Source organism: Nerophis lumbriciformis, linkage group LG20 (assembly GCF_033978685.3).
Source record: "Nerophis lumbriciformis linkage group LG20, RoL_Nlum_v2.1, whole genome shotgun sequence".
Taxonomy (NCBI): domain Eukaryota; kingdom Metazoa; phylum Chordata; class Actinopteri; order Syngnathiformes; family Syngnathidae; genus Nerophis; species Nerophis lumbriciformis.
Window position 1 is genome coordinate 35,473,404 of NC_084567.2, and position 26,597 is coordinate 35,500,000.

General features: G+C 41.2%; 1 protein-coding gene across 1 annotated transcript in view; it reads right to left on the reverse strand.

Moving 5' to 3' along the window:
• Positions 1-26,597, reverse strand: part of LOC133619667 (leucine-rich repeat transmembrane neuronal protein 4) — a 292,884-nt gene that overhangs the window by 246,228 nt on the left and 20,059 nt on the right. The window contains exon 2 of the mRNA XM_061980859.2: positions 9,112-10,673. Within this exon, the coding sequence (XP_061836843.2) occupies positions 9,112-10,673 (1,562 nt within the window). The remainder of the gene's footprint in view (positions 1-9,111; positions 10,674-26,597) is intronic.

Below are 26,597 nucleotides of genomic sequence, written 5' to 3' on the forward strand. Positions count from 1 at the left end.
GACACAGAGAAGGCAGGCGATGTGCAAGTAGAAGGTCGTTCTATTGGGTACTTTTTATGAGCACCAACGTAGCTACAGCAGTAGATCACAGGTGAATCAAAACGTGACAAGACAAGGCAAGATAAAGTAAGGTAAGGTAATGCCAGTGTCATAAGGAAAGCAACACTGTCTTTAAAACCCTCCTGATTAGTTATCAGAGGCAGGAGAGTGCTCTGATCATGAATCAAGAGCATGTTTATATAATCGGAGCTCAGAATCAGTTGAAAAGACACACACAGCAAGACAAAAACAAAGTGGGAAGTGTGGAGTGGAACAAATACACTAGAAAAGAAGAAACACTTAACTAGGGCTGTACAGTATACCGGTATTGATATAGTACCACGATATTAATCAATCATATTCGGTACTATACCGCCTCTAAAACGTACCAGTATTTTATATTTTTTAGCATCACAAAATGTATTTTTGTTTTTAAAAAATGTTTTATTATGTTTATAAACTCAGGAATATGTCCTTGGACACATGAGGACTTTGAATATGACCAATGTATGATCCTGTAACGACATGGTATCGGATCGATACCTAAATTTGTGGTATCATCCAAAACTAATGTAAAGTATCTAAACAACAGAAGAATAAGTGATTGTTACATTTGAACAGAAGTGTAGATAGAACATGTTGAAAGAAAAAGTAACCAGATATTAACAGTAAATAAATAGGTAGATTAATAATACATTTTTTACCGTTTGTCCTTAATAATTTTGACAAAATAATAGAATGATAAATGACACAATATGTTACTGCGTACGTCAGCAGACTAAATTAGGAGCCTTAGTTTGTTTACTTACTACTAAAATAAAAGTTGTGTTGTATGTTCACTATTTTATTTAAGGACTAAATTGCAATAAGAAAACATATCGTAAGATTTTTGGTTAAAATAAAGCCAATAATGCTATTTTTTGTGGTCCCCTTTATTTAGAAAAGTACCGAAAAGTATCGAAATACATTTTTGAACCAGTACCAAAATAATGGTATCGGGACAACACTACACTAAACACAGGAAAAACAGCACAAAAGTCCATAACAGACACGATGGATCATGACAACTCGTGCCAAATCGGTGATTTTTAGAGATGTCCGATAATATCGGACTGCCGATATTATCGGCCGATAAATACTTTAAAATGTAATATCGGAAATTAGCGGTTTCAAAAAGTAAAATGTATGACTTTTTAAAACGCCGCTGTACGCAGAGCAGTTGCGTCTCCCAGTCATACTTTTTTTCCCGGGAGACTCCCGAATTTCAGTACCCCTCCCGACAATCTCCCGGAGCAACCATTCTCCCGAATTCCTCCCGATTCCCACCCAGACAACAATATAGGGGTCGTGCCTTAAAGGCACTGCCTTTTGCGTGCCGGCCCAATCACATAATATCTACGGCTTTTCACACACACAAGTAAATGCCCTGTATACTTGGTCAACAGTCATACAGGTCACACTGAGGGTGGCCGTATAAACAACTTTAACACTGTTACAAATATGCGCCACACTGTGAACCCACACCAAACAAGAATGACAAACGCATTTCGGGAGAACATCCGCACCGTAACACAACATAAACACAACAGAACAAATACCCTGAACCCCTTGCAGCACTAACTCTTCCGGGACGCTAAAATATACACCCCCCGCCCCACCCCACCTCAACCTCCTCATGCTCTCTCAGGGAGAGCATGTCCCAAATTCCAAGCTGCTGTTTTGAGGCATGTTAAAAAAAAATGCACTTGCATGCTATACGTTTACCAAACAATCTGTCACTCCTAATCGCTAAATCCCATGAAATCTTATACGTCTAGTCCCTTACGTGAATGAGATAAATAATATTATTTGATATTTTACGCTAATGTGTTAATTTCACACATAAGTCGCTCCTGAGTATAAGTCGCACCCCCGGCCAAACTATGAAAAAAACTGCGACTTATAGTCAGAAAAATATGGTACTTGGTCAATAGCCATACAGGTCACGCTGAGGGTGGCCGTATAAACAACTTTAACACTGTTACAACATTCACACTCACATTCACACACTAGGACCACTTTAGTGTTGCCAATCAACCTATCCCCAGGTGCATGTTTTTGGAGGTGGGAGGAAGCCGGAGTACCCTGAGGGAACCCACGCAGTCACGGGGAGAACATGCAAACTCCACACAGAAAGGCCCCGAGCCCAGGGATCGAACCCAGGACCTTCGTATTCATAGGTCCAAAAAACGAAATCCATCATGGGTTTCATTTAAGCAAATGTTATGATAGGCTTAAACTAGGGATGTCCGATAATATCGGACTGCCGATATTATCGGCCGATAAATGCTTTAAAATGTAATATCGGAAATTATCGGTATCGGTTTCAAAAAGTAAAATTTATGATGGACGTACGAAGAAGTACAGAGCGCCAATAAACCTTAAAGGCACTGCCTTATCTACGGCTTTTGACACACTCACAACAGCCACTTGGTCAACAGCCATACAGGTCACACTGAGGGTGGCCGTATAAACAACTTTAACACTGTTACAAATATGCACCACACTGTGAACCCACACCAAACAAGAATGACAAACACATTTTGGGAGAACATCCGCACCGTAACACAACATAAACACAACATAAACACAACAGAACAAATACCCAGAACCCATTGCAGCACTAACTCTTCCGGGACGCTACAATATACAACCCCCGCTACCCCCCAACCCCCCCCACCCCCCACCCCCACCCCACCTCAACCTCCTCATGCTCTCTCAGGGAGAGCATGTCCCAAATTCCAAGCTGCTGTTTTGAGGCATGTTAAAAAAAATAATGCACTTTGTGACTTCAATAATAAATTGTTGGCATTTTTTCCCATAACTTGAGTTGATTTATTTTGGAAAACCTTGTTACATTGTTTTGGGCATCACAACAAAATTAGGCATACTAATGTGTTAATTCCACGACTGTATATATCGGTATCGGTTGATATCAGAATCGGTAATTTAGAGTTGGACAATATCGGAATATCGGATATCGGCAAAAAAGCCATTATCAGACATCTCCAGTAATTTTGAAACAGTACATTCATCCATTTTCTACCACTTGTCCCAAAATAAGAAAAAAAAAAAAAAAGGTCATAATTACTGGAGCAAAAACCAACAACAATATTGAACACATACTGTAGCATATGACTGCTATAGAGCCGATCCTTCCAGCTCGTCTCCGTCTCGTGATTTTTTTACCCCTCAGCCAATTTGTCTGACATGTCATACGAACAAGATGTGAAGAGCAGCAAGAAGCGAAACGAGTTGAAGTCAGCAAACTGGACACGAGACATATGTGAAATAAGTGAACCACAACCAGTAACAGGCATTCACCAGCATGTGGCTGTATCCCATCAGGTTCCATCAAGAAGAAGACAGAAAACATGCATCTTCAGGACCAGGGATGTACTTAGTATCGGTTCTCATTGTAGAAAATTCAAAGACTGTATTTTCCCAGCTAGTTTAATGACTTTATCGGAGATCTAACATCCTCATTAAGCATGGATCAAAGTGAGGTGCAGAAAGTAGTGGCATGGAACCAGAGTGTGAAACTAGCAGGATTAACGGATGAGAGAAATGTTCTCTCGAGCACAGAACATGTTTGAAGGCTGCCAGATATCTAATTGTCGACTGGCAATTCCAACATTGAAAAGTGCATTCCTCCCTGGGGAGTTACAGTTCGCTTTCTTGCCCTTGGCCAGCCATCCACTGTTTGTGTTGACGTTTTCTCTGAGCAATTAACAACCGTGACCTTGAACTGGAGACTGAGAGTGGTAGACATAGATGCATTCTGTCTGTTGTACAGTGTTGATTTAATACTTTTGACCAACTGACACCAATATAGGTAGGTAGGTGTTAGAATAATTGTTTCTAAGTTATCACAAAAACTGTTACATTGAGTGCCTGGTGAGAAGCAAAAACTGTCTTTGAACCTACCAAGAGTAAGGCTCGTAAAACTCCACTATGTAGTGGGGTAAACAACTTGAAGGTGTTCCTGTTCCTTTCAAGTCTTGTAATCAGAGAGCTATTGTCTGACCCAAGAACTACAAAAGCGAAGAGGAAGCAAGACCAGAATCCCCTCCAGGCGACCTCTTTTTCAACCGTTTTACGAACCTCCTTTTGAACCGTTTTACGAACATCTTTTTGAACTCTTTTACGACCTTTTCTGTTGAACTGTTGGAATCAACGACCTCGTCCCTTAGAAGCAGCTGATGTCGTGTGGTCAGAGAAAGTCCAAATAAAGGGGGAGGCATACAATCTTTCACCAGAGAGCAATGACACTGTACAAGGGTACAGAGGTCTAGGCGACTCTCCTCAATACTGAGCCAAATTGAATTATGTATCTGTTTAATTCTTCGACTCTTGTCTTGTTTAATAGATGTCATCAGTGTTTGAACCTGACAGTAGGTAGGTCTTTATTGTCATTGGACGAGTACAACGAAACTTTGTTTTCAGCACAAACCCGTTCAAGATTAGACAAACAAACAGTGTACAGGGTTACAGAACAGGAACACTGATGGGTCGCAACAAAGCGCCCCGTAAAAGATGGGAAAAAGGTCAACGCTGGGGAAGGATGAGTAAAAAAATATAATCTAGACTGGGCTCTTAAGGGGGCCCAGTCTGGAGTAGGAAAAAAAACCTCCATAGCAAAGCACATATACATATTACAACACACATCTCGAGACTAGCAACAGAGGGGAGGGAGTGGGGGCCACGGTGGCAGGCTGCAGCTCTTATCATGAATTGATCAACGTGGACCCCGACTTAAACAAGTTGAAAAACTTATTCGGGTGTTACCATTTACTAGTCAATTGTACGGAATATGTACTGTACTGTGCAATCTGCTAATAAAAGTCTCAATCAATCAAACTCTTCAGGCGCTGCCCATCGGTCCATCAACCCTAAGGGATTCGCGTCAAGGGCGTTGGATGGGGGGTGGGGTATGGGGGGTGGGGTATGGGGGGTGGGGTATGTGGTGTGTAACGTATATTTTTTGTGGATGCATATGTGTGTGTAAGCCTGCCGCGTGTCTCTGTTCCGCGGCCTTGGTGTCGTGCAATATATTAACCTAACCCTAACCCGGGGTCAGCAGAGATGTGTGAAAATGGAAAAAGGATGAAGAAAAATATGTTTTTTGTTTTAATATAGTTCCTGTAGGAGAACAAACATGACACAAACCTTCCTAATTTTTAAAAATCCCATTGTTTATGTTACACATGCTTTACCGATGAGAGTATTTGGCAAGCACTGTTTTGTCCTACTAATTTCAGCGATCCTTGAACTCATCGTAGTTTGGGTACATGCACAACTTTCTCTGATGCTGCCACAGAAAGACGTGTTTTATGCCACTCCTTTGTCTCATTTTGTCCACCAAACGTTTTATGATGTGCGTGAATGCACAAAGGTGAGCTTTGTTGATTTTATTTGCTTTTGCTGGAGTGCTTATCAGGCATATTTGGTCAATCCATGACTGCAAGCTAATCGACACTAACATGCTATTTAAGCTAGCTGTATGTACATATTGCATCATCATGCCTTGTTTGTAGGTATATTTAGGCTCATTTAATTTCCTTTACTTATGTCCTCTGTGTATTTAATTGACATTTGCATGTCTCATGACACATTATCTGTATGTAATATTGGCTGCATTTCTCATAGTTGTTTGTGTGCCATGTTGTTCCAGACCACAGCAAATGTTACCCGGCTTGCAAAGATTGTAATAAATCCATGAAAAGAACAAAGTTTGATGTTTTCTTTAAAGGAGAACATTATCACAATTTCAGAATTGTTAAAACCATTAAAAATCAGTTCCCAGTGGCTTAATATATTTTTCAAAGTTTTTTTCAAAATTTTACCCATCATGCAATATCTCTAAAAAAAGCTTCAAAGTGCCTGATTTTAACCATCGTTATAAACACCCGTCCATTTTCCTGTGACGTCACATAGTGAAGCCAACACAAACAAACATGGCGGAAAGAACAGCAAGCTATAGCGACATTAGCTCGGATTCAGACTCGGATTTCAGCGGCTTAAGCGATTCAACAGATTACGAATGTATTGAAACGGATGGTTGTAGTGTGGAGGCAGGTAGCGAAAACAAAATTGAAGAAGAAACTGAAGCTATTGAGCCATATCGGTTTGAACCGTACGCAAGCGAAACCGACGAAAACGACACGACAGCCAGCGACACGGGAGAAAGCGAGGACGAATTTGGTATGTGTTTGTTTGGCATTAAAGGAAACTAACAACTATGAGATAGGTTTACAGCATATGAAATACATTTGGCAACAACATGCACTTTGAGAGTGCAGACAGCCCAATTTTCATCAATTAATATATTCTGTAGACATACCTTCATCCGCGCTCTTTTCCTGAAAGCTGATCTCTCCAGTTTTGGAGTTGATGTCAGCAGGCCAGGGAAGCTAGGGTCGATATTCTTCTCTTGATCATCTTCGGTGGCTTAAAGGACGGTCTGAGCCAAGACATCCAGGGGGTTTAGCTCGCTCGTCTGCGGGAACAAACTGCCGCTATTGCTTGCCGTGCTACCGAGGTCCTTTGTCCCTGAATTGCTCACACACTCCGGCAGATTCAATGGGGGTCTGGCGGCAGATTTCTTTGACTTTATCGTTGGAAATGCATCTGCTTTGAGTGTCGCAGGATATCCACACATTCTTGCCATCTCTGTCGTAGCATAGCTTTCGTCGGTAAAGTGTGCGGAACAAACGTCTAGTTTCTTGCCACTTTCGCATCTTTGGGCCACTGGTGCAACTTGAATCCGTCCCTGTTCGTGTTGTTACACCCTCCGACAACACACCGACGAGGCATGATGTCTCCAAGGTACGGAAAACAGTCGAAAAAACGGAAAATAACAGAGCTGATTTGACTCGGTGTTTGAGAAAATGGCAGATTGCTTCCCGATGCTCCGAGAGCGAATATTAGAAAGGCGTTTAATTCGCCAAAATTCACCCATTTAGAGTTCGGAAATCGGTTAAAAAAAAATATGGTCTTTTTTCTGCAACATCAAGGTATATATTGACGCTTACATAGGTCTGGTGATAATGTTCCCCTTTAACCTGGACACACACATCTATACCTTTGGCCATTCTGAGCCAGTAATTTCCAGAAGTTATCTCATCCTGTGAGAAGCCTCCATGTTACTAATGATTTCCAATGTTGCAAAAATGTGTAGAATACAAATTAAGATACAACATTTCTGTCAACGAAGATTTGCGTCAGCCTTTGATAGTAGGCTAATATAGCTAATAGAGAAACTTACATCATGTGTTGCCTTCATTATAACACTTATATTAGGCTTTTAATTATTTGCAACTCCAGACAGATTTTTTTTTGTATTTTTGGTCCAATATGGCTCTTTCAACATTTTGGGTTGCCGACACCTGCCCTAACCATTGCGAATATATTTATAAAACAATCTTGCCTTCCTTCAAACTTCCCCCAAACGAGCCATTTGGAATTGGTCCAATTTGAGACGTTTTTTACCTAAGTGTGACTTCAGCAGATATCTCTATTAATGATACAGATTCACCCGAAGAGCTTTGCACAAGTCTGCCATTGTGGTCCGACGTTGTAGTCAATACACTCCTTTTTTCTATATCCTTTTGTTGTTGTGGGGGCAGACTGGCTCGTAGATAAAGATAGTCTGTAAAACATAATCTATGCAACATTTGAACCTAAAGAACCACCATTACATGCTATGTAGACCACAAGGAAATCATAACACCCTGTTAAGTTGCACAAGAATTGATATGTTCGTCAGGATGATCAGTATACTGGAGCATAAGGAGTAGTGGAACATTTCTAAATGAATGTTTAAAATGATGCAGTTAATATATGTGCATAAACAACATCGAATCAAAATGTGCAGTGCAAGTGAGAGGGTCTTATGTTAGACTGCTACATCAGCAGTAGTATGTAAAAAGCATTGATATTCCAAATGTATTCGTTGCCTGGCTTGAATACAAATACCCGTCAATGTATTCCAAGTATAGCCATTGTTGAAAATTACATACTGTACTTAAAACTGCTATTTTGTTCCTATCTGTAATTCTGGCCAAGCAATCATGATCACTGGGAGATTGAACAACTATCATTTGATAATAAAATAGATTTAATGATTAATAATACATGAAGTGAGATTAAATGTAAATGCAATGTATGCTTCTTTCTAAATAGATGTAAAACATATGGAGAAATATCCCACATTAGCACAGAATTGTATAAGCATTATATTGCAGAGTCTCCTTTGGCTGTGCAAAGATTGTCTTGCATTTGCATTCTTCCCTGTTTTGCATTACACCGAAAAATGATTTGTTGTCAGTCATGTTTGCAGCTATCTGGAGTTAAAGTTATGTTACTGTAAAGTCAGAATCACAATTAGGAAAATGGAATTCAAGCAAGATATGTCATGATCTGTGATTCTTCATACCGATGTTTCCCCAATTCTGCAGAATGGAACACTTCTTGTAGAACAGCTAATCATTAATTGCCTCCTTGTCGATGCTCAGAATCATGGAAAAGTTTGGGAGTAATTCCCCTCTGACTTACGCTGAGAAGCTGAGAACCGTGGGATGGATGCCCAGCCTCAATCCTAGGGCTGATTCACATTCACAAATTTCAAATCTTAAATTAAAACACAGTTTATTGGGCCGTGAAAGAAAGTGTTTTGGCAGAATACCCACACTAGGACTGGAAGAACATGCAAACTGCACACTATTAAAATCCAGTTCCAAACTATGAGGCACAGCAAGTGTTTATACAAGTAAATCAGGCAAATTTAATGTGACAGAGCAAGCAACTGGATCTCAGCAGAGATAATGTTTCACAACCAACTGTTTAAAAACAAGACTTACTCTGTAATCAAAAAAATATGTTAGAAATAATTGATAAACACCCTCTATTCCAAAACAATAAACATCTGACCTGTGACTATATCTAGACTTCTATCAAAGCAAAGTAAATAATTACCTCATATGGTCTTGCTGTGGACTGAATTTTGTTTAGGTGAAGAGGCGGCGGTCATACCTCGCATTCTCGGGAGCCTGAGATGGTGTAAGTGCAGGTTCCGGTGCCGTTGACCAGCACATCCATGGCCTCAGAGTTGTTGGGTTTATAGTCCACATAGTACTCCTGCAGGGGAGAGCTCAAGGTGCGTTCTGTTTCCCTTGACTTCTTGCGGCGCTTGCGAGCCGCCGATGAATTCTCCTGCAATTGCTTGACACTACTAGGATAGCGCTTCCATGACACGTAGATTACCAACAGGATCATAGCTACAGAAAGGAAAAGGGCAACACTTCCAGCAACGATCTTATGGAAGGACACAGGCTCCATGTCTTGATCTGGGGGAAGTGCCACAGTTTGGGTAACAGCTGATGACGTTGGTCCCCTAATAGATCCTTCTGCTTTCTTTCCAGGACCAGTGGGGAATACCAAAATGGCTGGGTGATTTCCCGGCTGCTGTACAACACTGTATGGAGTTGGAGGAATGCTAGCAGTGAGCATCGTCGCTGGGTTTGATTGACAAACCCCAAAGGCTTCAACAGCGTCCATCACTTTTTCACCTTGGGCTCTCTTTGGAGAGGCACATATCATTGTAGTCTCCTTTGCACCCCGGAATTTTCTTAGCCAAGATACAAGAGGACAAATGGCTGGGCCACAGTCCCACACATTTCCCGCCAGACTGATTGTAGTGACAGAGATCCAGGCATCCACTGCCTCCTGGGATACATTGGTCAACTTGTTGGAGTCCAAATTTAGGGTTTGCAGGTTGGGCAAATACTGGTAAATCACAGCATCTAGATCTGACAGATCATTCCCAGACAAATCAAGCTTTTGGATAGAGCCCCAAATCCAGGTCAGGCCTTGACTCATTGAGCGAATGCGGTTCCACTGAAGGTAAAGTGCCCGCAGATTGTACAGACGAGGAAAATGGGAAAAATTTATCTTGGAGAACTGGTTGTGTTCCAGATGCAGCTCTGTGAGTTTGACTAAACCTGAAAGTGCATTCCGGGTGATACTGCGCAAACGGTTGTAACCCAGATCCAGAAACTCAAGATTTCTGCAATCTTGGAAGAGACGTAACGGCAGGATCTTTAGTGAATTTGAACGTATGTGAAGGCTGAGTAGCTTCCGAAGGCCTTGAAACTGCCCGGGCTGCAAAGCCTCCAGTTTGTTGTATGACAGGTCCAGATTACGCAAATTGGGTACAGGATGGAACGTGGTGTTGTGAAGAGATGTGATTTTGTTGGAGCTCAAGATGAGTTCTTTGAGCCTGCGAACTCCCTGGAATGCCATCCCATCCACAGATGTGATGTAATTGTGGTCCAAATAAAGCCAGATGAGGTGGTTAAGGCCGACAAACTGACCTGCTCGAAGGTTCATGATACTGTTGTACCTTAACGATAGTCCTTCACATCCTCCTGAGAGGTTCTTGGGAACATCACGGAATGCACTTGACTCACAGTACACAATTTTTCCATCGCAGCGACAGCTCTTTGGGCATGGACGATCCGTTAGAGCCGGGCTTGCTGCAAGCCACACCTGCATCAGGAGTTGGACTACAAGCCAACGACGTTGTAGAGCACAGCCTGCATGGGAGAAAAAAAGAGTGAGGAAAAAAAAGTGTTAAGCAGATCAGCTACAAAATAAAACATAACAGAGATCATATAAAATGTAATTTCCAATGAACAAGTACATACAGGCATCCTCAAGTAGTAATATTTTTTCATGATGAAATGACTGATGTACAAAACCCAAATCCAGTAAAGTTGGCACATTGTGTAAATGGTAAACAAAAACAGAATACAATGATTTGCAAATCCTTTTCAACCGATATTCAGTTGAATAGACTGCAAAGACAAGATACTTAACGTTCGAACTTTGTTATTTTTTGCAAATATTAGCTCATTTGGAATTTGATGCCTGAAACATGTTTCAAAAAAGCTGGCAAAAGTGGCAAACAAGACTAAGAAAGTTGAGGAATGCTCATCAAAAACTTATTCGGAACATCCCACAGGTGAACAGGTTAATTGGGAACAGGTGGGTGCCATGATTGGGTATAAAATCAGCTTCCGTGAAATGCTCAATCATTCACAAACAAGAATGGGGCGAGGGTCACCACTTTGTGAAAAAATTGTCGAACAGTTTAAGAACAACATTTGTCAACAAGCTATTGCAAGGAATTTAGGTATTGTCCCATCTACGGTCCGTAGTATCATCAAAAGGTTCAGAGAATCTAGAGAAATCACTGGACGTAAGTGGCGAGGTCGTGACCTTTGATCTCTCAGGTGGTACTGCATCAAAAACAGACCTCAATGTGTAAAGGATATCACCACATGGGCTCAGGAACACTTCAGAAAACCACTGTCAGTAACTATAGTTCATCACTGCATCTGTAAGTGCAAGTTAAAACTCTACTATGCAGAGCGGAAGCCGTTTATCAACAACACCCGGACACGCCGCCGGCTTCGCTGGGCCCGAACTCATCTAAGATGGACTGATGCAAAGTGGAAAAGTGTTCTGTTGTCCACATTTCAAATTGTTTTTGGAAACTGTGAACGTTGTGTCCTCCGCCAAAGAGGAAAAGAACCATCCGGACTGTTTAAGGCGCAAAGTTCAAAAGCCAGCATCTGTGATGGTATGGGGGTGTATTAGTGCCCAAGGCATGGGTAACTTACACATCTGTGAAGGCACCATTAATGCTGAAAGGTATATACAGGTTTTGGAGCAACATATGTTGCCATCCAAGCAACGTTATCATGGACGCCCCTGCTTATTTCGGCGAGACAATGCCAAGCCACATGCAGAATGTGGCTTGGTAGTAAAAGAGTGCGGGTACTAGACTGGCCTGCCTGTAGTCCAGACCTGTCTCCCATTGAAAATGTGTGGCGCATTATGAAGCCTAAAATACCACAACGGAGACCCCCGGACTGTTGAACAACTTAAGCTGTACATCAAGCAAGAATGGGGAAGAATTCCACCTGAAAAGCTTCAAAAATTGGTCTCCTCAGTTCCCAAACGTTTACTGAGTGTTGTTAAAAGGAAAAGCCATGTAACACAGTGGTAAAAATGTCCCTGTGCCAACTTTTTTGCAATGTGTTGCTGCCATTAAATTCCAAGTTAATGATTATTTGCAAAATATATATATATATATGTTTCTCAGTTCGAACATTAAATATCTTGTCTTTGCAGTCTATTCAATTAAATATAAGTTGAAAAGGATTTGCAAATTATTGTGTTCCGTTTTTATTTACCATTTACACAACGTGCCAACTTCGCTGGTTTTGGGTTTTGTACAAGCGTATGAGTTGGAAGGACACTAGTCTTGCTTTTAAAAACACATGAATGCAAAACCATATTTGTACACTAAATGTATTCATAATTATCCACTGTGAATCATAGATGCAGCTCTCCTTGCTTTTTAATAAGAAATCCAAATCTATTGATTCACTGAGAAGAGTAGAGTAGCTTGACTCATTCAATGTGACGACCAACATTTCAAAATTGCTGCAATGACTCAGTATTTTGTGATTTTCAAGAATCCAACCAAGGCTGAGAGTCATTAGGGTTGATAAAAACATAACAAATAATAAAACAGCTCCATGTTAGCAAGGGCTTATGTGTGCTCTGTTAAACCATTACCACCAGCTTGTTTTAACATTAGTTAAGCAGAGATGCATTCATTTGCACCCATCAGGGCTGCAACTTACGACTATTTTGATACTCGACACGTCATTGATTATCTAATCAATTAGATGACTGATTGAACTATGAAGCATAGCACATTCAGTTATAATTCTGACATCTGCTTTTACAAACCCCGTTTCCATATGAGTTGGGAATTTGTGTTAGATGTAAATATAAACGGAATACAATGATTTGCAAATAATTTTCAACCCATATTCAGTTGAATATGCTACAAAGACAACATATTTGATGTTCAAACTGATAAACTTTTTTTTTTTTTGCAAATAATCCTTAACTTTAGAATTTAATGCCAACAACACGTGACAAAGAAGTTGGGAAAGGTGGCAATAAATACTGATAAAGTTGAGGAATGCTCATCAAACACTTATTTGGAACATCCCACAGGTGAATAGGCAAATTGGGAACAGGTGGGTGCCATGATTGGGTATAAAAGTAGATTCCATGAAATGCTCAGTCATTCACAAACAAGGATGGGGCGAGGGCCACCACTTTGTCAACAAATGCGTGAGCAAATTGTTGAACAGTTTAAGAAAAACTTTTTTCAACCAGCTATTGCAAGGAATTTAGGGATTTCACCATCTACGGTCCGTAATGTCATCAAAGGGTTCAGAGAATCTGGAGAAATCACTGCACGTAAGCAGCTAAGCCTGTGACCTTCGATCCCTCAGGCTGTACCGCATCAACAAGCAACATCAGTGTGTATAGGATATCACCACATGGGCTCAGGAACACTTCAGAAACCCACTGTCAGTAACTACAGTTGGTCGCTACATCTGCAAGTGCAAGTTAAAACTCTCCTATGCAAGGCGAAAACCGTTTATCAACAACACCCAGAAATGCTGTCGGCTTCCCTGGGCCTGAGCTCATCTAAGATGGACTGATACAAAGTGGAAAAGTGTTCTGTGGTCTGACGAGTCCACATTTCAAATTGTTTTTGACCAAACAATTTCGGACCAAAGAGAAAAAGAACCATCCGGATTGTTATAGGCACAAAGTTGAAAAGCCAGCATCTGTGATGGTATGGGGGTGTATTAGTGCCCAAGACATGGGTAACTTACACATCTGTGAAGGCGTCATTAATGCTGAAAGGTACATACATGTTTTGGAGCAACATATGTTGCCATCCAAGCAATGTTACCATGGACGCCCCTGCTTATTTCAGCAAGACAATGCCAAGCCACGTGTTACATCAACGTGGCTTCATAGTGAAAGAGTGCAGGTACTAGACTGGCCTGCCTGTAGTCCAGACCTGTCTCCCATTGAAAATGTGTGGCGCATTATGAAGCCTAAAATACCACAACGGAGACCCCCGGACTGTTGAACAACTTAAGCTGTACATCAAGCAAGAATGGGAAAGAATTCTACCTGAAAATCTTAAAAAATGTGTCTCCTCAGTTCCCAAACGTTTACTGAGTGTTGTTAAACGGAAAGGCCATGTAACACAGTGGTGAACATGCCCTTTCCCAACTACTTTGGCACGTGTTGCAGCCATGAAATTCTAAGTTAATTATTATTGGCAAAAAAAAAAAAGTTTATGAGTTTGAACATCAAATATGTTGTCTTTGTAGTGCATTCAATTGAATATGGGTTGAAAAGGATTTGCAAATCATTGTATTCCGTTTATATTTACATCAACACAATTTCCCAACTCATATGGAAACGAGGTTTGTAAATTCAGCTAAAGATATTTCTGACATGTGCTTACTCACAAAGATTCGACTAAGATGCGACTTTAAGGTTTTACTACTCACATAAAAAATACTACACGGTCTAGCTCCATCCTAACTTGTCGATTGTATTGTACCATATGTCCCGGCAAGAAATCTGCGTTCAAAGAACTCCGGCTTATTAGTGATTCCCAGAGCTCAAAAAAAGTCTGCGGGCTATAGAGCGTTTTCTATTCGGGCTCAGGTACTCTGGAATACTCTGTGTCCTGGGCATGACGTTAAAGTGCATCCGGCAGTGGAGGCTCCTCAATGGGGTCTTGGGGCACTAGGAGGCTAACCCCTTTACTCCTGTTACCCCAGGTGGCCCTTGGCAAAGGCCTAGTATCAATCATCAATCATTGTTTATTTATTAGCCTTTCAAATGTCTATTCTTGGTGTTGGGTTTTATCAAATACATTTCCCCAAAAAATGCGACTTATACTCCAGTGCGACTTATATATGTTTTTTTCCTTCTTTATTATGCATTTTCGGCCGGTGCGACTTATACTCCGAAAAATACGGTATGCCTTGCATTCACTTGTGAGTGTGAAAAGCCGTAGACCAGTGGTTCTTAACCTTGTTGGAGGTACCGAACCCCACCAGTTTCATATGTGCATTCACCCAACCCTTCTTTAGTGAAAAATATATATATATTTTTTTTCAAATTCAAGAAAACGTTATATGTTTTTTTTACTCGTGCGCAAAATGAACCGTGCATGAACATCACCTTGTTCAAAGAACAAAACCAACACAGTGCATGAACTCACAACAAATTACACACCTTACACACCTTATACATGAATTGATTAACGTGGACCCCGACTTAAACAAGTTGAAAAACTTATTGGGGTGTTACCATTTAGTGGTCAATTGTAGAGAATATGTACTGTACTGTGTAAACTGTACTGTTTCATATAATGTATTATCTTCCCTTGCAATCTGCTAGTAAAAGTTTCAATCAATCAATCAAAAAATCTGCAAATCAGATGGAAAATTAGAGGGAACATTGTTTGGGGGTATTTGGGGGTATCTATAATACGCCGATAGGGAGAAGTGTTTATTTACACGATAAGTCGGATGTGTCTTTACCTCCGCCGAACCCCTGAGTCCGACTCACCGAACCCCTAGGGCAGTGGTTCTCAACCTTTTTTCAGTGATGTACCCCCTGTGAACATTTTTTTAATTCAAGTACCCCCTAATCAGGGCAAAACATTTTTGGTTGAAAAAAAGAGACAAAGAAGTAAAATACAGCACTATGTCATCAGTTTCTGATTTATTAAATTGTATAACAGTGCAAAATATTGCTCACTTGTAGTGGTCTTTCTTGAACTATTTGGAAAAAAAGATATAATAAAAATAACTATAAACAAGTGATTCAATTATAAATAAAGATTTCTACACATAGAAGTAATCATCAACTAAAAGTGCCCTCTTTGGGGATTGTAATAGAGATCCATCTGGATTCATGAACTTAATTGTAAACATTTCTTCACAAAAAAAGAAATCTTTAACATCAATATTTATGGAACATATCCACAAAAAAATCTAGCTATCAACACTGAATATTGCATTGTTGCATTTCTTTTCACAGTTCTTTTTGACAGACATTTTAGTGAGAAACGTGAGCTTGTGCTTCACTGAGTTTATGAACTTACATTCATATTTTGTTGAAGTATTATTCAATAAATATATTTATAAAGGATTTTTGCATTGTTGCTATTTTTAGAATATTTAAAAAAAAATCTCATGTACCCCTTGGCATACCTTCAAGTACCCCCAGGGGTACACGTACCCCAGTGACGTGCGGTGAGGTTGATGGCTGGTGAGGCACTGACTTCATCACAGTCAGATTTACAAACATATGAACCGTAAAGAGTATCTTATTCACCATTTGATTGGCAGCAGTTAACGGGTTATGTTTAAAAGCTCATACCAGCATTCTTCCCTGCTTGGCACTCAGCATCAAGGGTTGGAATTGGGGGTTAAATCATCAAAAATGATTCCCAGGCGCGGCGCCGCTACTGCCCACTGCTCCCCTCACCTCCCAGGGGGTGAACAAGGGGATGGGTCAAATGCAGAGGACAAATTTCATTACACCTAGTGTGTGTGTGACAATCATTGGTACTTTAACTTAACTTTCACTTTACACATACAAACTGTAGCACACAAAAAAGCACATTTAATAAAAAAAAACGTTATTATGGTCTTACCTTTACTTAGAAATTAAGTCCATGCGCCGCAACTAAAGCCCTCACTTAAACTTTCCACGTGCAAGATTGAATCTATTTAAAAAAGTGTAACCGAGGGTTTATAAATGTCGCCAATACTGTATGAAACTACAAAATAACAAACACGGAGGCTCCAGTTTACACGAGGACCATTTAATTTACCTTCTTTCAAAAACCTCCGCAACGTGACATCACTTCCGCTCTTAGCGCCTTCAAAATAAGAGCTGAAGGCATATACTGTATAACAGCGCATAACAGGAACTTAACATCACAAAGAGGAAAGCCCATGAAAATAGGTTACAAAAGTTATTTAATAAGAAGCCAAAAAGTGCAAAAACAATAATGTTCGTGTTGGAGGAGTTGTGAATTAGGTACACCTGCAGTCTGCAGGTGTATCTAATGTTGTGTCCCTGCAGTCATTCACAACTCCTCCAACACCAACATTATTGTTTTTGCACTTTTTGGCTTCTTATGAAGTGATTTTTTTAAATAGATTCAATCTTGCACGTGGAAAGTTTAAGTGTGAACTTTAGTTGATATAACAATTCTACGGCGGGGGTGCAGGAGGCGAGCCTCAGCCAGTGCGTCTTTTGCAGCCGTTTTATGATCGCTCAGCACAAGAAATACTTTACACACATACAGTTGTTGACAAAATACACTGTACATTATATACCTCAGCTAACTAAACTATGGAAATGTATAATATAATTCATATAGCAATACAGTCTCACTGCACAGCAGGCCAGCAGTTAGCCGAGTCATTGCGCAATCAATGTTGCGGCACTGAGTGACGTGCCTCCACTGGCTGCTGATCACCGCACCGTCTCTTATTAGTATTTGAACGGCAAATGTGAAAATTTAGTGATTTTGAATAAAAATAATCTAAAACTGGTGAAGTTAAATGGAAAATAACTTTATAGTATAATCACTGGATACATATAACAATTTAAATTTGTTTTTTCTTTTTACATTTTTTTTCTTTCCATGATGGCAGGTGAGGCCCCGCCTCACCTGCCTCTAGTGACCGCGCGTCACTGGTTTGTCGTGATCACAATATGCAGACGACAGGGTGCAGGTAAAAAGGTATCTAATGCTTAAACCAAAAATAAACAGAAGGCATTGAAGCTTAGGGATGGCTATGCAAAACGAAACTAAAACTGAACTGGCTGCAAAGTAAACAAAAACCAAATGCTGGACGACAGCAAAGACTTACAGCGCGTGGAGCGACTGCACGTCACTGGCGTACCCCCATTTGAGAACCACTGCCCTAGGGTTTGATCGAACCCAGGTTAAGAACCACTGCCGTAGACATTATGTGACTGGGCCGGCACGCAAAGGCAGTGCCTTTAATGTTTCTTGCCGTTCTAACCCTAACCCTACGTCCGTGTTTTAAAAAGTCATACATTTTACTTTTTAAAACCGATACCAATAATTTCCGATATTACATTTTAAAGCATTTATCGGCCGATAATATCGGCAGTCCGATATTATCGGACATCTCTAACCGCAATTCTAATCAAATAACAGAAAGTAGTTTCTTCACTTTACAAAAATACAAATAATATATTTTAGATCGCTTTAAAATGGGTAAATACAAGAATGCTCCGTGGCCCTCGTGTCATATTGCTTCTCGTTCAAAAGGCGACAGGGTCATTCCCATTAAAATCGTTTTTCTTTACAGAGTCACTAATGATCTGTCATTAAAATATATTGACTTCCCCTTGAGAAGGTGGTGCGGGGATATTCATTACTTATGTGTGCTTCTCCCGGCAACATCAAGTATAGCCTTTAATGCCATTACCAAGGTGAGCCACGCCTGGGTATGAGTTGTACATGCTTTTAATTCCTTGACAAAACACGTGAAACGTTGGCAGGCGCCACCGCTGGACACGGCAACGTACTTAGAGGATTGGGTTCTGTTTAATACACAAAGCAGCGCCTGACATTTTTTTTTAAACCTGTAATCTTTATGGCTACTTGTAGTGGAGTCGTGGCGCTCTTTGTGCTTTTCAGCTCCAGCGTAATCTCTGCAAGGATTTGTTGGCGATAATTCCCTGAAATAGAATAGCTGAAAGGCATGATCGAACATATGCTTTTTCCGACATAGCCATTTTGCTTCCTGCCAAGCATCTGCGAATCCCATATGTGTATTTGTGTGTGTGTCAAAGAGTGACGGAGAGGGGAAACATATTTATTTTATTTTTTTTGCAGAATAATCTTTTATCATCCTTTGCAGATGGAGGGAACCGTGAAAGTATGCAGATGATTTGTCCCGGCTTGATTATACATCATCAATCATGTTCCTCGTGATGCTTTTTGAGAAGACTACAATGATCTTATGGGAATCTGTGTATAATATTTGGATTGAGGAACAATATGCGAGGTGCTGTACTTACAGTCGTGCTCAAAAGTTTACATACACTTTTAAAGTACAAAATGTCTAGGCCAGGGGTCGGCAACCCAAAATGGTGAAAGAGCCATATTGGACCAAAAATACAAAAACAAATCTGTCTGGAGCCGCAAAAAATTAAAAGCCTTATTACATACAGATAGTGTGTCATGAGATATAATTTGAATTAAGAGGACTTAAATGAAACTAAATGCCCTCATATATACCTACAAATGAGGCATAATGATGCAATATGTACATATAACTAGCCTAAATAGCATGTTAGCATCGATTAGCTTGCAGTCATGCAGTGACCAAATATGTCTGATTAGCACTCCACACAAGTCAATAACATCAACAAAACTCACCTTTGTGCATTCATGCACAACGTTAAAAGTTTGGTGAACAAAATGAGACAGAAAAAGAAGTGGCATAAAACACGTTCTAGAAAGTCGGAGAAAGTTGTACATGTAAACAAACTATGGTGAGTTCAAGGACCGCCAAAATTAGTAGGACAAAACCGCGCTCGCCAAATACTCGAATCAGTGAAGCATGCTTAACATAAACAGTGTGCTTTATACAAATTAAGGAGGTGTGTGTCATGTTTGTCCTTCTACAGAAAACATATTAAAACAAAAAATGTTTTTTTTTCCCCTCTTTTTTTTTTCATTTTTCATTTATTTTTGAAAAAGCTCCAGAGAGCCACTAGAGCGGCGCTAAAGAGCCGCATGCGGCTCTAGAGCCGCGGGTTGCCGACCACTGGTCTAGGCTATCTTGAGTTTCCAATAATTTCTTTGACATCACATGGACAAAGATAAGACCTTCTGGAGGAAAGTTCTGTGGTCAAATGAAACAAAAATGGAGCTGTTTGGCCACAATACCCAGCAATATGTTTGGAGGAGAAAAGGCAAGAAACACCATTCCTACCGTCAAGCATGGCGGTGGTAGTATTATGCTCTGGGGCCTGTTTTGCTGCCAATGGAACTGGTGCTTTACAGAGAGTAAATGGGACAATGAAAAAGAAGGATTACCTCCAAATTCTTCAGGACAACCTAAAATCATCAGCCCGGAGGTTGGGTCTTGGGCGCAAGTTCAAGTTTCAAGGTTCGAGTTTATTCACAATACCATATTACGATTACAACAGTAGTGATTAGTAGTGATTTATAATTACTGTAACGTATTATTTTCGGGTCTCCCTATGTCTAGCATTAAAAGATTACAGTTGGTACAAAATGCGGCTGCTAGACTTTTGACAAGAACAAGAAAGTTTGATCATATTACGCCTATACTGGCTCACCTGCACTGGCTTCCTGTGCACTTAAGATGTGACTTTAAGGTTTTACTACTGACGTATAAAATACTACACGGTCTAGCTCCATCCTATCTTGCTGATTGCATTGTACCATATGTCCCGGCAAGAAATCTGCGTTCGAAGCACTCAGGCTTATTAGTGATTCCCAGAGCCCAAAAAAAGTCTGCGGGCTATAGAGCGTTTTCTATTGGGGCTCCAGTACTATGGAATGCCCTCCCGGTAACAGTTAGAGATGATACCTCAGTAGAAGCATTTAAGTCCCATCTTAAAACTCATTTGTATACTCTAGCCTTTAAATAGCCCCCCTTTTTTAGACCAGTTGTTCTGCCGTTTCTTTTCTGCCCCCCTCTCCCTTGTGGAAGGGGGGGCACAGGTCCGGTGGCCATGGATGAAGTGCTGGCTGTCCAGAGTTGGGACCCGGGGTGGACCGCTCGCCTGTGCATCGGTTGGGAACATCTCTGCACTGCTGACCCGTCTCCGCTCGGGATGGTTTCCTGCTGGCCCCACTATGGACTGGACTCTTACTATTATGTTAGATCCACTATGGACTGGACTCTCACACTATTATGTTAGATCCACTATGGACTGGACTCTCACTATTATGTTAGATCCACTATGGACTGGACTCTCACTATTATGTTAGATCCACTATGGACTGGACTCTCACACTATTATGTTAGATCCACTATGGACTGGACTCTCACTATTATGTTAGATCCACTATGGACTGGACTCTCACTATTATGTTAGATCCACTATGGACTGGACTCTCACTATTATGTTGGATCCACTATGGACTGGACTCTCACTATTATGTTAGATCCACTATGGACTGGACTCTCACACTATTATGTTAGATCCACTATGGACTGGACTCTCACTATTATGTTAGATCCACTATGGACTGGACTCTCACACTATTATGTTAGATCCACTATGGACTGGACTCTCACACTATTATGTTAGATCCAGTATGGACTGGACTCTCACTATTATGTTAGATCCACTATGGACTGGACTCTCACACTATTATGTTAGATCCAGTATGGACTGGACTCTCACTATTATGTTAGATCCACTATGGACTGGACTCTCACTATTATGTTAGATCCACTATGGACTGGACTCTCACTATTATGTTGGATCCACTATGGACTGGACTCTCACTATTATGTTAGATCCACTATGGACTGGACTCTCACACTATTATGTTAGATCCACTATGGACTGGACTTTCACTATTATGTTAGATCCACTATGGACTGGACTCTCACACTATTATGTTAGATCCACTATGGACTGGACTCTCACTATTATGTTAGATCCACTATGGACTGGACTCTCACTATTATGTTAGATCCACTATGGACTGGACTCTCACTATTATGTTATATCCACTATGGATTGATGGACTGGACTCTCACACTATTATGTTAGATCCACTATGGACTGGACTCTCACTATTATGTTGGATCCACTATGGACTGGACTCTCACTATTATGTTAGATCCACTATGGACTGGACTCTCACAATATTATGTCAGACCCACTCGACATCCATTGCATTCGGTCCCCCCTAGAAGGGGGGGGAGGGGGGGGGGGTTACCCACATATGCGGTCCTCTCCAAGGTTCCTCATAGTCATTCACATCGATGTCCCACTGGGGTGAGTTTTTCCTTGCCCTTATGTGGGCTCTGTACCGAGGATGTCGTTGTGGCTTGTGCAGCCCTTTGAGACACTTGTGATTTAGAGCTATATAAATAAACATTGATTGATTGATTGATTGATATCCATTTCGGGATGGTGGTAAGTGAGAGGGTCCCCCAGATAAGCTAGAAGAAGCTTTTAGCAGGGGGTCCAGAGGTCAGTATATGCATGGAATGCTGAATTGATTGATTGATTGATTGATGGAAACTTTTATTAGTAGATTGCACAGTTCAGTACATATTCCGTACAATTGACCACTAAATGGTAACAACCGAATAACTTTTTCAACTTGTTTAAGTCGGGGTCCACGTTAATCAATTCATGATAGAAACATGGTGGCAAGCACAAAAACGCGATATGATCAACACAAAATAGGAGCACAAAAGCAAGCATACACATACATACATACATACATTCAACCACGCACAACCCAACAGTAGTCTACCGGTCCACTTTGGTCAGAGAAGCCATAGTAGCCATAGTCAGTTCGGGTTCAGCAACAGTATGATTTCCTCTGGTTTTCGGCATTCTTAGAGCGATCAGAGAACAAGTACCGTATTTTTCGGACTATAAGTCGCAGTTTTTTTCATAGTTTGGCCGGGGGTGCGACTTATACTCAGGAGCGACTTATGTGTGAAATTATTAACAAATTACCGTAAAATATCAAATAATATTATTTAGCTCATTCACGTAAGAGACTAGACGTATAAGATTTCATGGGATTTAGCGATTAGGAGTGACAGATTGTTTGATAAACGTATAGCATGTTCTATATGTTATAGTTATTTGAATGACTCTTACCATAATATGTTACATTAACATACCAGGCACCTTCTCAGTTGGTTATTTATGCGTCATTTAACGTACTGTTCACTATTCTTTATTTATTTTAAATTGCCTTTCAAATGTCTATTCTTGGTGTTGGCTTTTATCAAATACATTCCCCCAAAAAATGCGACTTATATTCCAGTGCGACTTATACTCCGAAAAATACGGTATATGCAAACAGCAAACAAACTTATTGGTTGAATGTCTAGTTAGGACAGAGTTAGTATCGGTGGATTTTAAGGTTAGATAGGCATGAAGGAGCGAGACGCGACACACTCGGCCTGCTACCATGTGGCCGCCCATATGAACTTCAAAGTACATCATGCATTTGTTCACAAAGTGTTGACTGTCCAACAGGACAATGACCCCAAACACACATCAAAAGTGGTAAAGGAATGGCTACATAAGGCTAGAATGAAGGTTTTAGAATGGCCTTCCCAAAGTCCTGACTTAAAGCTGTGGACAATGCTGAAGAAACAAGTCCATATCAGAAAACCAACTAATTTAGCTGAACTGCACTAATTTTGTCAAAAGGAGTGGTCAAAAATTCAAGCGGAAGCTTGCCAGAAGCCTGTGGATGGCTACCAAAAGCGCCTAATTGCAGTGAAACTCGCCAAGGGACATGTAACCTACTCAGTGGTCGAGTGGTTAGAGTGTCCGCGTTGTCCTGGGCGTGACGTTAAAGTGCATCCGGCAGTGGAGGCTCCTCTATGGGGTCTTGGGGCACTACGAGGTTAACCCCTTTACTACTGTTACCCCAGGTGGTCCTTGGCAAAGGCCTAGTACCTGACTGCCCCCCTAGCCAGGGATACGGTGAAGACCTCAACGGTGGAGCCGGCGGAAGACGGTAGATTTAAGAACTACCACAACGGCTGCAATGGCGGCAGAAGGCTGCAGCAGAAAAGGGTCCCCAGTCGTCTTGGACTCCATGCCACTGGACCCTGACCCGATTCTGTCAAGGATCGTGTGGTGACTGTCTGTGCACCAGTCTCCCCACGTTAAAGGGGAACATTATCACCAGACCTATTTAAGCGTCAATATATGTTGCAGAAAAAAGACCATATATTTTTTTAACCGATTTCCGAACTCTAAATGGGTGAATTTTGGCGAATTAAACGCCTTTCTATTATTTGCTCTCGGAGCGATGACGTCACATCGGGAAGCAATCCGCCATTTTCTCAAACACATTACAAACACCGAATCAAATCAGCTCTGTTATTTTCCGTTTTTTCGACTGTTTTCCGTACCTTGGAGACATCATGCCTCGTCGGTGTGTTGTCGGAGGGTGTAACAACACGAACAGGGACGGATTCAAGTTGCACCAGTGGCCCAAAGATGCGAAAGTGGCAAGAAATTAGACGAAATTTGTTCAAAATACAAGGGTGTGGGGAAAGCCGACGAAAATGGTCAGTCGTTTGTTCCGCACACTTTACCGACGAAAGCTATGCTACGACAGAGATGGCAAGAATGTGTGGATATCCTGCGACACTCAAAGCAGATGCATTTCCAACGATAAAGTCAAAGAAATCTGCCGCCAGACCCCCATTGAATCTGCCGGAGTGTGTGAGCTATTCAGGGACAAAGGACCTCGGTAGCACGGCAAGCAATGGCGGCAGTTTGTTCCCGCAGACGAGCGAGCTAAACCCCCTGGATGTCTTGGCTCACACCGCTTCTACCGTCCCTTATGCCACCGAAGATGATCAAGAGAAGAATATCGACCCTAGCTTCCTTGGCCTGCTGACATCAACTCCAAAACTGGACAGATCAGCTTTCAGGAAAAGAGAGCGGATGAGGGTATGTCTACAGAATATATTAATTGATGAAAACTTTATTCATTACTCGCGGTTTTACGTAAAGTATTATACATAAACTGTGTTTACCAATAATTTAGCTTAAAAACATTACAACACTTAAAAACAAACACATACCAATCGTTGGTTAGAAGGCGATCGCCGAATTCGTCCTCGCTTTCTCCCGTGTCGTTTTCGTCGGTTTCGCTTGCATACGGTTCAAACCGATATGGCTCAATAGCTTCAGTTTCTTCCTCAATTCCGCTTAAGCCGCTGAAATCCGAGTCTGAATCAGAGCTAATGTCGCTATACCTTGCTGTTCTATCCGCCATGGGGCGGCATGGCGTAGTGGGTAGAGCAACCGTGCCAGAAACCTGAGGGTTGCAGGTTCGCTCCCCGCCTCTTACCATCCAAAAAATCGCTGCCGTTGTGTCCTTGGGCGGGACACTTCACCCTTTGCCCCCGGTGCCACTCACACCGGTGAATTGAATGATGAATGATAGGTGGTGGTCGGAGGGGCCGTTGGCGCAAATTGCAGCCACGCTTCCGTCAGTCTACCCCAGGGCAGCTGTGGCTATGAAAGTAGCTTACCACCACCAGGTGTGAATGAATGATGGGTTCTACATGTAAAGCGACTTTGGGTACTTAGAAAAGCGCTATATAAATCCCAGTTATTATTATTATTATTATTATGTTTGTTTGTATTGGCATCACTATGTGACGTCACAGGAAAATGGACGGGTGTGTATAATGATGGTTAAAATCAGGCACTTTGAAGCTTTTTTTAGGGATATTGCGTGATGGGTAAAATTTTGAAAAAAACTTCGAAAAATAAAATAAGCCACTGGGAACTGATTTTTAATGGTTTTAACCCTTCTGAAATTGTGATAATGTTCCCCTTTAAACTAAGTCACGCACAGGCATCCTCCGTAAAGGGATACACCCCTACCAAGAGGATCGTCTTACTCGTTCGAGTGACCGCCGATGATGACGATTTTTGTGACCAACAAGTATGTGCTCCAATCACTCTATCACAAACAAATAAGAGTTGTAGAACTGATTGGAAACTCAAGACAGCCATGACAATATGTTCTTTACAAGTGTATGTCAACTTTTGACCACGACTGTATTATTCTCATGCCACGGGGACGCTCTGGCTTTTATAATAGGTCTGTTTTATTAGACTGCCTTCATATTCAGTCTGAGGCTGCCTACCTGAAGAAGCCCTATGGGCTTTAATGAGCGCTCCATGCACTAATGCCTCCTCTAATCGTATTCACAAAAGTGCAGAAGTCACCCTCTTAGATGTCACTCATGCGGTTTGTCGCTACCACCTTTTACATAATGTACCTTCTGCCATGGCTTCTGTTCTCCCGTAACTACCTTGGTTCCATGCTATAGTTCCGACTGAATCCATGCTATGTGTCCTTGACCTTGCCCTTCCATTATTTTTACACACAAGTTCAAATCTGCTTACACTGACTGCCTTGATGTGTTTTCTAGTTTTCCGGTGTACAAACATGGTCTCGTTTTTCGAGGTAATTTGTTTGTGGCGCTCTGAAGCAGGGGTCGGCAACTAGTACGCAGCTAAAGGGGACCTAAAATGTATTTCGTATTTTCTGAATTACAGCGTAAATGTTGGATAATCCAGTTAAACAATGCCAAAGGGTTTGCAGAGTATTTTTTTGCGGATTATAAATCAATCAGCCAGTATGCAGGTGTACTTATTGTTGATTGTTTTTTTTCCAACATGTTTTTCGAAAAAAATTACAGCGGAAACTGAATTTACGGACTTAATTTGCTGTTCAACATGCTTCACAAAGCCAAAAGTTGGGATAGTGAAGC